General features: G+C 37.1%; 1 protein-coding gene across 3 annotated transcripts in view; it reads right to left on the bottom strand.

Annotated features, from left to right (window-relative positions):
• Positions 1-607: 607 nt before the first annotated feature.
• The window catches only part of CLINT1 (clathrin interactor 1), a gene marked incomplete at both ends in the record, with an annotated part of 46,554 nt that continues 35,663 nt past the window's right edge, over positions 608-11,498 (bottom strand). For 2 of the 3 annotated variants that reach the window (XM_079542210.1, XM_079542209.1), the window contains 6 exons: positions 608-969; positions 1,474-1,678; positions 2,391-2,686; positions 6,363-6,440; positions 10,271-10,352; positions 11,181-11,424. In XM_079542210.1, coding sequence (XP_079398336.1) covers positions 608-969; positions 1,474-1,678; positions 2,391-2,686; positions 6,363-6,440; positions 10,271-10,352; positions 11,181-11,424 — 1,267 coding nt within the window. Of the gene's footprint in view, positions 970-1,473; positions 1,679-2,376; positions 2,687-6,362; positions 6,441-10,270; positions 10,353-11,180; positions 11,425-11,498 lie in introns of all 3 variants that reach the window. The other variant, XM_079542211.1, reaches the window with a different exon arrangement.

Here is an 11,498-nt window from a genome sequence, read left to right as displayed (position 1 = left end):
GTAATACAGCAGCGTGGCTGGAACATTAGCAAAAGTGTATGTACATTCCAGGTCCCTTTGAATTAGCCATAATCACATATGTAGGCCATTTTTGGACAAAAATATATATTCTTATAAAAAACTGATTATTGTACTTCAGTGACTTCAATTGTGGACTTAAGAGTGGTAGTAAAAGGAATGAATCCAATCATGACAAAGTGATCAGGGAGAGGGGAAAAAGAAAGTCAAGCTCTTCAAGAAAAAGAAAAGTATAAAATTAGATTCAATCATTTTTACTCAACCCCCATTCCAGTCTTCCATCAAGTCCCACAGTTAAAACTGGTTCTTCTACCTAGGAAAGGCTTTGATGGTCTCAATACAAATTATTTTGCAAAATCATTTAATACATTCCTTAGAAGAACTTTTCATCTCTCCAGAATTTGAATACTAGTTATTTCAACATTTAGAAAATAGCTTTTGGTTCTTTATGTAGATACTTGAACTGATAAAGAAAAAAAAAAAAAAAGATGTATTGATCAGTGTTTTCCATCCCTTCCCAGCTATATTTGTACAGCTAAAAATCCTTCATTCAGACTGCTCATTTATTTTTGTTTTATTTTTACAATCTTTATTTGCTAAAATTGGCAAAATTTGCAAAGGCATCTTGCTTGGGTTGTACAGTCCCAGGAGTCATAGAGGTCATAGAGATATTGGTTATTCCCATTCCTATTGTGCCCATCAAACCCATTCCTGTAGCTGGCACTCCCATGTTCATGTTCATTCCCATCGTTCCCTGGTTCAACATAGGCATGGGTCCCATGGAAGTCATCCCCATCGTACCTGGCATCACACTGGACATTCCCATGCCCACAGGAATGGAGCCTCCCATCACTGGGCTTGTCTGGGGTCGAACAGGCATCATGTTAGGTTGAGGATTGAGGTTCACAGCTGCAAAGTTTTGAGTCATGACATTCATAGGCTGTTGCATATCTGCAAAAAGAGGAAAGGATGCAAAAATAATCAGAGTCCGTTTGAAAGTGTTTGTTTATTTTAAGTAACTTGTGTGAGAATAAAGATGTGATGCACTGTGAACAAAGAAAGATACGATAGCCAAAATGTAGCTAATGCACTCATTTCCACATTCTCTATGTGATGACTCAGAAAACATTTACAAATAACTTTTAAATAGCATGCATTGCTATAAAACACTACTATGTGAATTTTAGAGAAGTTCTATCAGTTCAGGAAGCCTGAAATGAAGATTTGGCAACAGTGCAAAATTTACTGTAAAGATATGCAGTTACCAGTCTTGTCAATCTTGTCAACCTCTGTTCAGATAATATCACTCGTGTCAGCAGCATTACAATAGTTTAAGAAAACAATTGTGGCTGAACACATGAAAACAGTAATTAGCAAAATACTTCATCTCAAGGACAGTTTACTAAACACCCAGAGAAAGCATGAAAGCAAGACAGAGCATCAACAAAAACTCACTTTGTTGCTGCATCATGGTATTAAGTGATGGCTGCTGGGGTTTGGAAGGCTGCATTCCAGGTACTAAATTGTCCAAACTGATATTTACACTGGGATCTGACCAAGTTGAAGGTAGAGTTTTGCTTGCACTCTTCGGTACCACCTCTGTGCTTGCATTATAAAGAGAATTAGGCTTCGGCATCATAGTGTTCACACTCTGCAGGGGCTATGAAAAAAAAAGTTTGTTGGCATACACTGGAAACAACACTACTAATAGGCTTCAGAACTAAACAGCAAGTATTTACATTTCCACAGAACACAACAAAAAGCCAATGAGATTATTCCATGAACTTCAGCTCTTCCAAAGCATCACTGCCGTTTGCTGTTACATCATTAGAATAGGTTAAAATAGTATCAAGATCACATAACTATGCAGTATTGAACATCTATAGTCAAGTTTTGAACTCAGACGTACTGATTTTTAATTCCCAATATCAAGTTGACCTGTTACGGTTTCCAAAAAAAATCAGTGACTTCCACGTAAGCAGGCAGCTCTGGGTTTTGAGAAAACAGACTAGTCGTCACCTCCACATACCTGAGGCTGGAAACCTGTAACATCCAGTGGATGACGGCTTTAAGGTTTAAAATGTCATCAACCTCTTCTTCCCCAACAAAGCAGCAACACTTCATAGAACAATGGAGATCATCTAAGGGAAGACCAGCTTATAAAAAGAGGCCTTTCAAGAACTTCCAGCACCTTTTCTTTACAGGACATTTTGTCATTTTCAGACAAAATATTCTGATGTAATGCTGGTCACCACATCTGAGCGACTAGGTATGGACTTCAAGAGTGGAACGGATCCAGTTTCAACGTTGTGATTAAGGAGAGGCAAAAGACTGAGAAACCTCATTTAGCAACTGTACAAAAGGCAGCATACCTGTGACCTCGACATGGGTAAACCGACGCCCACAGCATTGGAGCTCATCATAGAGAAATTCATACTTTGTGAAGAGGTCATGGTTGTCTGAGAGGGTCCCATCAAATCAAAAAGATCTGTAGAATTTGAAGCAGCTGGAGGCTGGCCAGAAGCTGGCTGTGAGACACTGAAGAGCTCCATAGCTGGCTGCTGTGCTGCACTGCTGAAGAGCTCACCAGATGAAGCACTGGGACAAGGAGAAGCTTGGTTGAAGGCACTCCAGTCACCAAAGTCTCCATTTCCACTTGTTGTTGTACCTGAGGGGAAGGGAAAAGTGCAAGTGAAAGATGGAAAGAAGAAAGGTAGAAGACTTAAAAGATGGCACTAAACAAATGCCATACTCCATGAACTGAAACAAATAAGAGCTGATCTGTGTCCGTCCAGATTAACATCTGCAGGTAGAACCTCCATCTGGACATCATTCTCTCTCATGAATATTCCAACAATTTTAACAAGGTAGCAAAGGAAATATGAAACATCCATACACAGAAAGAAGGATGTTTGATAACATGTCACCTGTGGATACAAGACAAACAGGGACAGATTATCCTTAGCTGAAATACAAAGATAATTTAAGGGTAGATTGGAGTCTCTAGTAAAAACAACACCTAAAACTTGATTTTTTAGCTCAGAGTTGTATTATTTGGTGAGAGAACCATTACCAGAAGTCAGCCACTTGAAAGAAATTCTGTCATGATAGAATGCAAAACCAGCTACTTCAAGATCTGTATATATACAATCAGTAACCCTTTGCATAAAAAAATGCTGAGAGAAATAAATAAAAAACCCTTTGTAAACAGGTTATTAGAGACTTATTTGAGGTGATCAGGAATTATTTCTTTCCATCCTATGAGGTGCTCATGTAAAACATATCAAGTTTTTCATATTTTCCTTGGCATGAAGCAGAAATTCAACCTTGGATCTAATATACCCTTCAGAAGAAGTTTTGCTGAACTCACAGGTCATCACTGAAGTTTGCTTCATTTCAATATAAGAGGGTTTTTGCAGACAAGTGTTTAAAACAAAACACAGCAATTAGCAGTGAGACAAAGAGAGCTGTAAAATGCCTTACAAGCTGTTTATACACAACTGCAAGGGTACCTATTTCAGAATCACAGAGGTCCACAGGCAGAAACCTGCGATCTGAGAGCATATAACCCTTCAGTCAAATAAAGTAGATGTTCTCTTCCTTAAAAACATGTTTTTCTATTCACCAGAAAAGGGTTACTTCACAACAGTAATAGCAAAAGAAGAGATTAAAATACATACAGGAGATGCTAAAAACACAATGTCATTTAAGCTGCTTTCATTACTACATCGTGAATCTTGTTCCATGTTTGGGCCATTGTACAGGTCAGCTTTTTGATTATATCACTGGTACACTTGTGGTACTTGAGCTAAGAGACACACAATGTCATTGCCATGTGAAGTGAACCAAGTTCTAATGAACAGTTAAATCATCCTTTGAATTTCTTTAGACGAGCTAATAAAGATTCAGACACATAAAAGCTGGGGTTGATGAATCTAGCGACAGCTTCTGCTTCCAAACTACATGATGTCCAGTTCAGTAACAGACACCCACAGCAATTTTAACTGCATTCTATTACTAAAAATCTAACAGCATGAACATTTACATACAATATAAAAGATTATCAGCATGCATGCACGTTCAGCCTTCAATTATTTTTATATTTACCAGCAAATAAAGAATGGTAGGAGTCTAAATCTGTTCACAAAATCTAAGTACTGCCAACAATATTAGTGCATTTAATGCACTGATGTTCATTAGCTTAGGGCCTTCTTAGAACATTTGCTTTGATCTCCCTCACAAACAGGGACTATATTAGAATATTTCAATTAGTATTACATATTAAAAATTAAAACCTACTTTAAATATTCCTGATAGAAGAAGCACACTCAGCATTTACTTATCTATGTTCAGATCTGTGCACTGAGCACCAATAATGGAAACGGGGGTAAAACGTATGAGGGTTTGCCCCTTCAGTAGGGCTTCAAAGATGATTAATCAAGAAGGAAAGGATTTCTAGAGGGGCTTACGCTGTTCAGGAATGATTAATCATTTTACAGGCCTCCTTGTCCCTTGCATAATGGTGATTGGAATAGATTAATCACATTAATGCAGATAAAGGATTGTATCAATTTAGGTTGTATTAACACACAGATTATTTGCATAGTAGGCGGCTTTGTGTTTGCCAAACAACTTGGTTTTGACTGAGAAAGCTTGTTAAAATTTACAGCAGTTCTTTCCTACTAAGTAAACTAAAGGTGTACCAACTAATGCACGTCCAATACAGTCTTCCTGACACAGCAACAGAAAAAAAAAAAAAAAAGACAATCACAGTGCCAAAAAGTGTGTCACAGGTAGCTCTGCTGATCTCTCCACATTCTGGACTAACTGTTACATCCTCACTGAGAACACCCAGGTACAAGCACCACTGCTGCCCAAGTTAAATTCACAAACAGCAGCAAGTCCTTTCCCTCTGTATTCACGTGCATCATTGTTCTGTCTGGATAATACTGTAGGTTGCCAAAACAAAGTTGATTCTTTGAGGTGGCTTCTTAGCATTATTTTTCCAGTCCAAATTTTAAGTGAAATTCTGTCCATGTTGTTTTTCAGACAGTGGCTGTGTGTACATAGTAACCTGTACGCTTGCATGCAAAACACACATGCACTGAGCCAACTGCCTGGGCATATGAAAGCTCTAAACTGTGACCCATGCTGCCAGACAAGGGCAAATCTGAGTGGTGTGCTAATGAGCATTATTAACATGTTGTTCTCCTGATTGGCAAGGACTTGTTTATGTCTGACTTCAAATCTAGATTTTTTTAAGTAGATTTTTCTTAAAAGGGAAGTGAAATTACAATATTATTTAGTCAAGCTAGAAGAAAAGTGCCAGTCAGCTTCATCCCTGAAATGCATATAGGCAACAGTCAGTGACATACTGTATATGAGGGACATACCTTGACTGAATTCTCCTTCAAGGTGCTAATCTTTCCACTAGCAACCCATAATGCTCTGCAGATTGTAAACAGCTCGTGCCTTAGAATTCCTACATTATGCCATCCAACGATGTCAGCATGATTCTTTCTCTTTAAACAACTACAATTTTTATTTTTAATCACAGAAGATAAGTGGGGGCTGAGGCTGTCATTTTCTAGCACAGGTGGGTTCCTATTTTCCAATTAACACAATTTTATCTTTTTTTTTTTCCAACTTACCCATTTAATTTAGTGCCCTGCCCCCAACTTTAAAGTTCTGAGAACCAATCTAAACATATGAGAACCACTGTGTACCTATTGCTTGCAAACTGTTAGTCAAAGTATTAAAAAAAAACAACTTAATGCAAATAGTTGAGTAACCTTACACAAGGCACTGGGAAGATCCCAGTGATTAATAATCTGAATAGTCTTATCACTACAGCCTATTTCCCAACCATTTTGGAAACACAGATGCTGTCATACCAAAGCATTCATCATTGTAGAATACCAGTTAAAACAGCTTTTTGCCCACTATTAAACCCACTTCTAAGTTGCTTAATGAATGCTCTTCAGCCAGCATTTAGACCCACACTTGTTTGTTTCAGGTTTTACTAAATCACTTTCAGTTTCAGTCAATTTCAAAATTAGATTTGGAGTTAGAATCTAAGTTTTAAGCATTTGTTTTAAAATAAAAAGTGATATATTTGGAACCAACATTTTCCTGAAATAAAGTCTATTAAAGTTTCAGGCCCACGAGACAAAAACTGTGCTAGACAATGAATCTCTTCCTTACACAATACCAACACTTGTGGTCCAGCTCAATAAACAAACTTTGCCTTGAAAAAGAAATGACTTTCAATGAGAGATGCCACGTGGCACCTCTTCCACCCTTTCTCCACTTTAACAGCATTTCAATCTGTAAATTAATCCTACCTTGCGATGATGGGAAACTTGCTGAAGCAGCAGCTGAACTAAAATCAGCAAATCCTCCAAATGGGTCAGTTGATGCATCTAGAAACAGAAGGGAGACAAGTGCTGTTACAGGATTGTGCAAAGATCCATTGCAATAATTGCATGCAGAATTTATGAAAAGCCATTCTGCATTTGGCAAGATGAATTTATTGATTGTGCTAAGTAAGTCCACAGCGTTTTTCTTTTTCATCACCATACCATATTTACACAAGCCTGAGCAACAGCAAACTGGATTATTTCTAACTGCACAGATTTTGCAGTTCTGTTTTCTTAGGATCCAAGTTTTTACTACCACTAAAAACAAATTGAGAGAGAATAAAAATGTTAGAAAGTATTCAGATAGTGAGGGATATTGCCAGCTTGCAGTTTATGAAATTAAAACTTTAGATTTTTTTTTTTTATATAGAAGCCAGATATTCTCACTGTAAAGAATTTATTATGCCTACTATGAAAAATTAAATAACTTGTGCTTAGTTTTTGTGTTACTTAAAGCATGAATGATTTTGCAGTGAACTTGAATTGAAATTTCAAGGACATGGCTTGCATTTATGTTTTTTCTTGCTTTTTTTTGTTTGCTTTCCTTCTGCAGCATGAACATTAAGATTTCCAAGTAGACATCTAAATTATTAACTTCTGAATGTACTACAGTAACATTTCGTCACTAAAAAAAATATACAGGCAAGGTATAGAAAATATATTATTCTTATTCTTAAATCTTCCATTTTTTATATAAGAGAAAGTTTTGTTTTTTTTTTTTTAAATAAACCAGAAATAGTTTTAAATGAATCTGTCACTTATCCTTGCTATTACTTTTAGCTAGCTATTCCACTGACCTGAGAAAGCTGAGAGACTGACCTTTTTTGTTTGTCCTCAAAGATTTCACCTCTAAACAGACCTGCCCTTAGAAGGAGCTGCAGCAGTTCCATTATTTTGCTTTTAGTGTTATGCGTACATTATATAGGTTACATCACAGCTGCTTAGCCTGCAGTGCTTAGAAACTAGCCAGGTGGGACTGGAACATCTGTGCTGCACTCTAACACCACCAGGGACAGCTTCCAACATCTGGTGCCATTTCTGAATTGTCTTATCGCTGCAAGACATTCTGCCCCATCTGCTACTCTCAACTGGGTTAATTAAACTAGAACCATCTCCTTTTTAATAAATGGCTAGCAGTAATAAAAGGAACCATTCACTTTCTAATACATGCACACTTGTATTTCTTTTTAATGTTATTTTATTGTAGACATTGCTAAGAAGGCAACTGTTCTTCCAGGGGGAAATATCTTTTCTTGCAGGGTGTGTAACATATGGTATAAAACATGAGAACCACAGAAGGTATTGCAAGGATGGTCTTTCTGAATTTTCAGAAATATAGACTACTAAAATCGTTTTACTGCCGCTTCAAAAGGGAAAAGATTCCACTAAGCTAAAAAAAATTCTTCACCACAAACCCTGAAGTGATGCAATAAGCATTTTATACACAGAAATGTTTTGATGTTTACTCTGTCTACTGCAATGTACATCCTCAATTCTTTCTTCCCCACCACATTCTGAACTCTGTAAGACAGACACAGGGAATGGTTGGAAGGCTTATAAGCAGAATGAGTAGCAATACCATACTCCCGAATTCTTCCAGATTGCATCCTAAAACAGAAAAACAAGCTCACATGCTATGCCTATTATCCTTGGGTTGTCTGTCAAAAATGCAGTTATTTGATTTAAAAAATATATATTCTAACCCCAAATAACTCGATAACGTTCTCAGTCAGCTTTTTTTCCACCTCTGTTGCCTATTTGAAAATGAAAGAGTTCTGGAGAAAGGTTGAAAAGCTTAAGCTGAACGCATTAGCTCTCTAAAGATAACACTGGCTAAGATTAAAGAACCTAGTCTCCAGTAACACCTGAAGAATTACTTCCAGCAAGTTTGTGTATTCTATATCCCAAACAGCCTACTCCTTTACAGCAACTTATGTACAAGTTGTGCTGCTTTAGTAATGTGTAAGACCTTAAGCCTCACCAACTTTCTTCCACATCTCCACACACAGATAAACAAATTCTGAGTTCACTGAATTCATACAACTTTCCTGCCAACTTCTTCACAGGACAGATCAAAGGCTACATATGGTCCTTTCTCTGTCTCTTGCTCAACACTGGGAATGTTCCCTGTGCTGCAAGGAGCAGTGGTCATAACAAGTGACCTGCACGTGAAGAACAGTGCTAATCTTCCCAATGTGAGCTTAAAGATTCCCATGTGAGATCTGTCACTACAAATGAACCCTTTCCAGGTCAGGAAAGAGGTTGTTTAGCAGAACCAACTGCAATACGCCTCTTCTCAATACTATTTCTAAATGCTGCTGTGGAGAAAAGGAAAAAATAGAGGAGAGGGGAGGGCTGGAAAAAAAAAAAAAAAAAAGGGTTTGCTACAGTGAAGAGCCAAACTGATGAAGGATTCGAATATTCTGTAAAACAGAAGCACTTTATGTCTATTTGAAATATGGGAAAGCTCAAATTGAACTGCGTATTTTTGTTCTTAACACAAATATATATATATATATATATATCAGCCACAATATATATATATATAAAAACAAAAAGTAAAACCAAAAATGCATCAGCCTTTTTCCAGTCAAGAGGACACAGGCCATAATAGCCAAGTATTGAAGCTTCTCAAGTACTGATTAGGGGTAGTGGTTGGAGTCCAGGATATTAAAATTCCAGAGCTGTGCTATATCCTACATACATGAACACCTCTGCATATGAAGTTAACTAAATAAAGAGAATAATGCAAAATAAATCATTCCCGATGCTGAGATGTAGATTACTGTGACAGTTTACCTCCTCTCCTATAGAATTTTGAAAGATATTCTATTAAATTCCTACAGAGGTATCATTTTGGTATCCTAGTGATGAAAGGAATTCTGTTGCATAGGGTGCTCATAACACAGCCTTTTCTCAGACATTATAATACCTAGTGTGATGTATCACATGGGTTCCCACTACAGTGTACCCAGAAGTGACATAATTCAAGACAGAACTGAATAGAAGTAGTCTTTATGTGTGTGTGAATGCAGTCAAATTGCCACATATGGGACTCCAGCCACTGGACTGCCATGTTTGGAATGAAGACTCTTGTCTGAAAGAGGTGCTGGAAGCGGCTGCCCGGGGAAGTGTTTGAGTCACCATCCCCAGAGGCGTTCAAGAAACATTTAGAAGTGGCACTAAGGGACATGGTGAGGAAATATTGGTGGCTACTTAAGTAGACAGTTGGACTCTATGATCTTGAAGGTCTTTTTCAACTTTAGCAATTCTATGATTTTTAGGTTTTCTTTAAAGTGAAGGCAGGAGCTGAGTATCTATGGTGCCAATACACATACTCTTCTACAAATAATATGACTGATCTCATATCTAATAATACTAGTTCCTTATTTGTGATGGAAGAAAGTTGCAAAAAACATTTTTATCTGTGAAAAAGTACACACTCGCACTTAATTCTCTATTCAAATTGATCTTTGAACATGAAATTTGCACACAGTTAACACAGCTGTGCTGTGAGACTACAAATGCATGAAATTCCCTTCTCTATTCTAAGCTAGCTATAATCAAAATAGTTAATGTTTAAAAAAAAACAACAACAACCACCCTCTAAATCAAAGGTTGACTGATGTGGTGATTAATCTTTGTGCTTCTTTTATTAACCCCATACAATAACACACACAATACCCTTCTGCAAAAGATTCTAAGCAGCTCAAAGTTTTCCGAGTTTTAGTTTATCTACTCTTCTCTATCTTTGGAACATCAAACAAATTTATCCTCAGAATTGGTTCATCAGAATATGCATTAAGATGATTAAACCATAAAAGCACACTAACCTGTTGCGACAGGCTGGCTCGCTCCATCAAACAACAGATCAACCAGGTCATTTGATGATTTGCTGCCAGAGGATACAAAAGCCTGAAAAAGAAATGCAATTAATCTTTTGTGTCACTACCACTTTTAAAACAGAACTGGACAGATGCAACATTTGTTCAAGGAAAAGATGTCTTCCTTTATGAAAACAGAAAGAGTGAAATTTGCAGAACTCCTTCCACACTGACCTGCATTAAGAGAGAAAGTTACATTTTAACAGTTCCATAATAATTAAAAGTCTTCATAAAGAAGGAAATTTAAGTAGGACAAAAAATTACACCTCATCACAAGTCCCTTTAAAAATTCCTACAGTTATCTTTATATATACATATGGAAAACTAAGGTCTGCCTGATGAACGTAAGGAGAACTTCTGTGGAAGTTACTGCAATGGATCTGAAATTAAGACAAGCTTAAGATCAGGCCAGTTTAGAAAAGACAACAACTGTGCTTACACAAGCAATTCAAAATGACCTTGTTTAAAGTGTTATATTGCCTACAGTAACTTACAGAAAAGCCTAAAAGCTGCGTAGTTATAAGTTGTTGTGTGTGAAATACAGTTTGAAGTGCAGCTGTTTGTCTATTCCAAAACCAACCAACATCACAAAAAAGAAAACTACTTGAAGTCATTTAGGATGAGTGCTTTCTAGAGATAGCAGGTTTGTCTTTAAATTCAATTGCTAAAATTTAGCTAAATTTCAGACCAATACTGAACAGCTAGCTTCATTGCCTTTCAAAATCACTCATTCTCACTTTTAATAGAACAGTTCCCCTGAATACTATAATATAAACTCTATTCTTAAAGTAGAAATTGCCCCAGAGTTTAGAGAAAGTTTTCTAAATTGATATTCTACTGCGCTCTTTCCTTGTCTCACCTTTGCTGTAGGTTGCCCAGCATGAGATGCAGCATTCTGTTCTGGGCTTGCTTTATCGCCCGTATAATGCGCTGCTGCTCCTAAGTCAATGGTTTTTGAAGGATTTGCTGAACGTTTGTGTCTGCTGGTGATAATTTCTGTCGCCTGTGTAATATGAATATGTTTGGTTGTCACAGTCTCCTCTTCATTCTTAAATTCAGCTTTGGGAGATTTACTTCTTCTTGATTTTTCCTCATCGCTGTCACTGGAAGAATGAAATTGGTAAATATCATCATGATGGACTACCAAGTTAGTTAAGCAGACAATTTGGCGTAGGTC

This window comes from Tetrao urogallus (genome assembly GCF_951394365.1).
Source record: "Tetrao urogallus genome assembly, chromosome: 14".
NCBI classification, from domain to species: domain Eukaryota; kingdom Metazoa; phylum Chordata; class Aves; order Galliformes; family Phasianidae; genus Tetrao; species Tetrao urogallus.
Note: the sequence above shows the minus strand (reverse complement) of the source record. Positions and strands in the feature narration are given on the sequence as shown.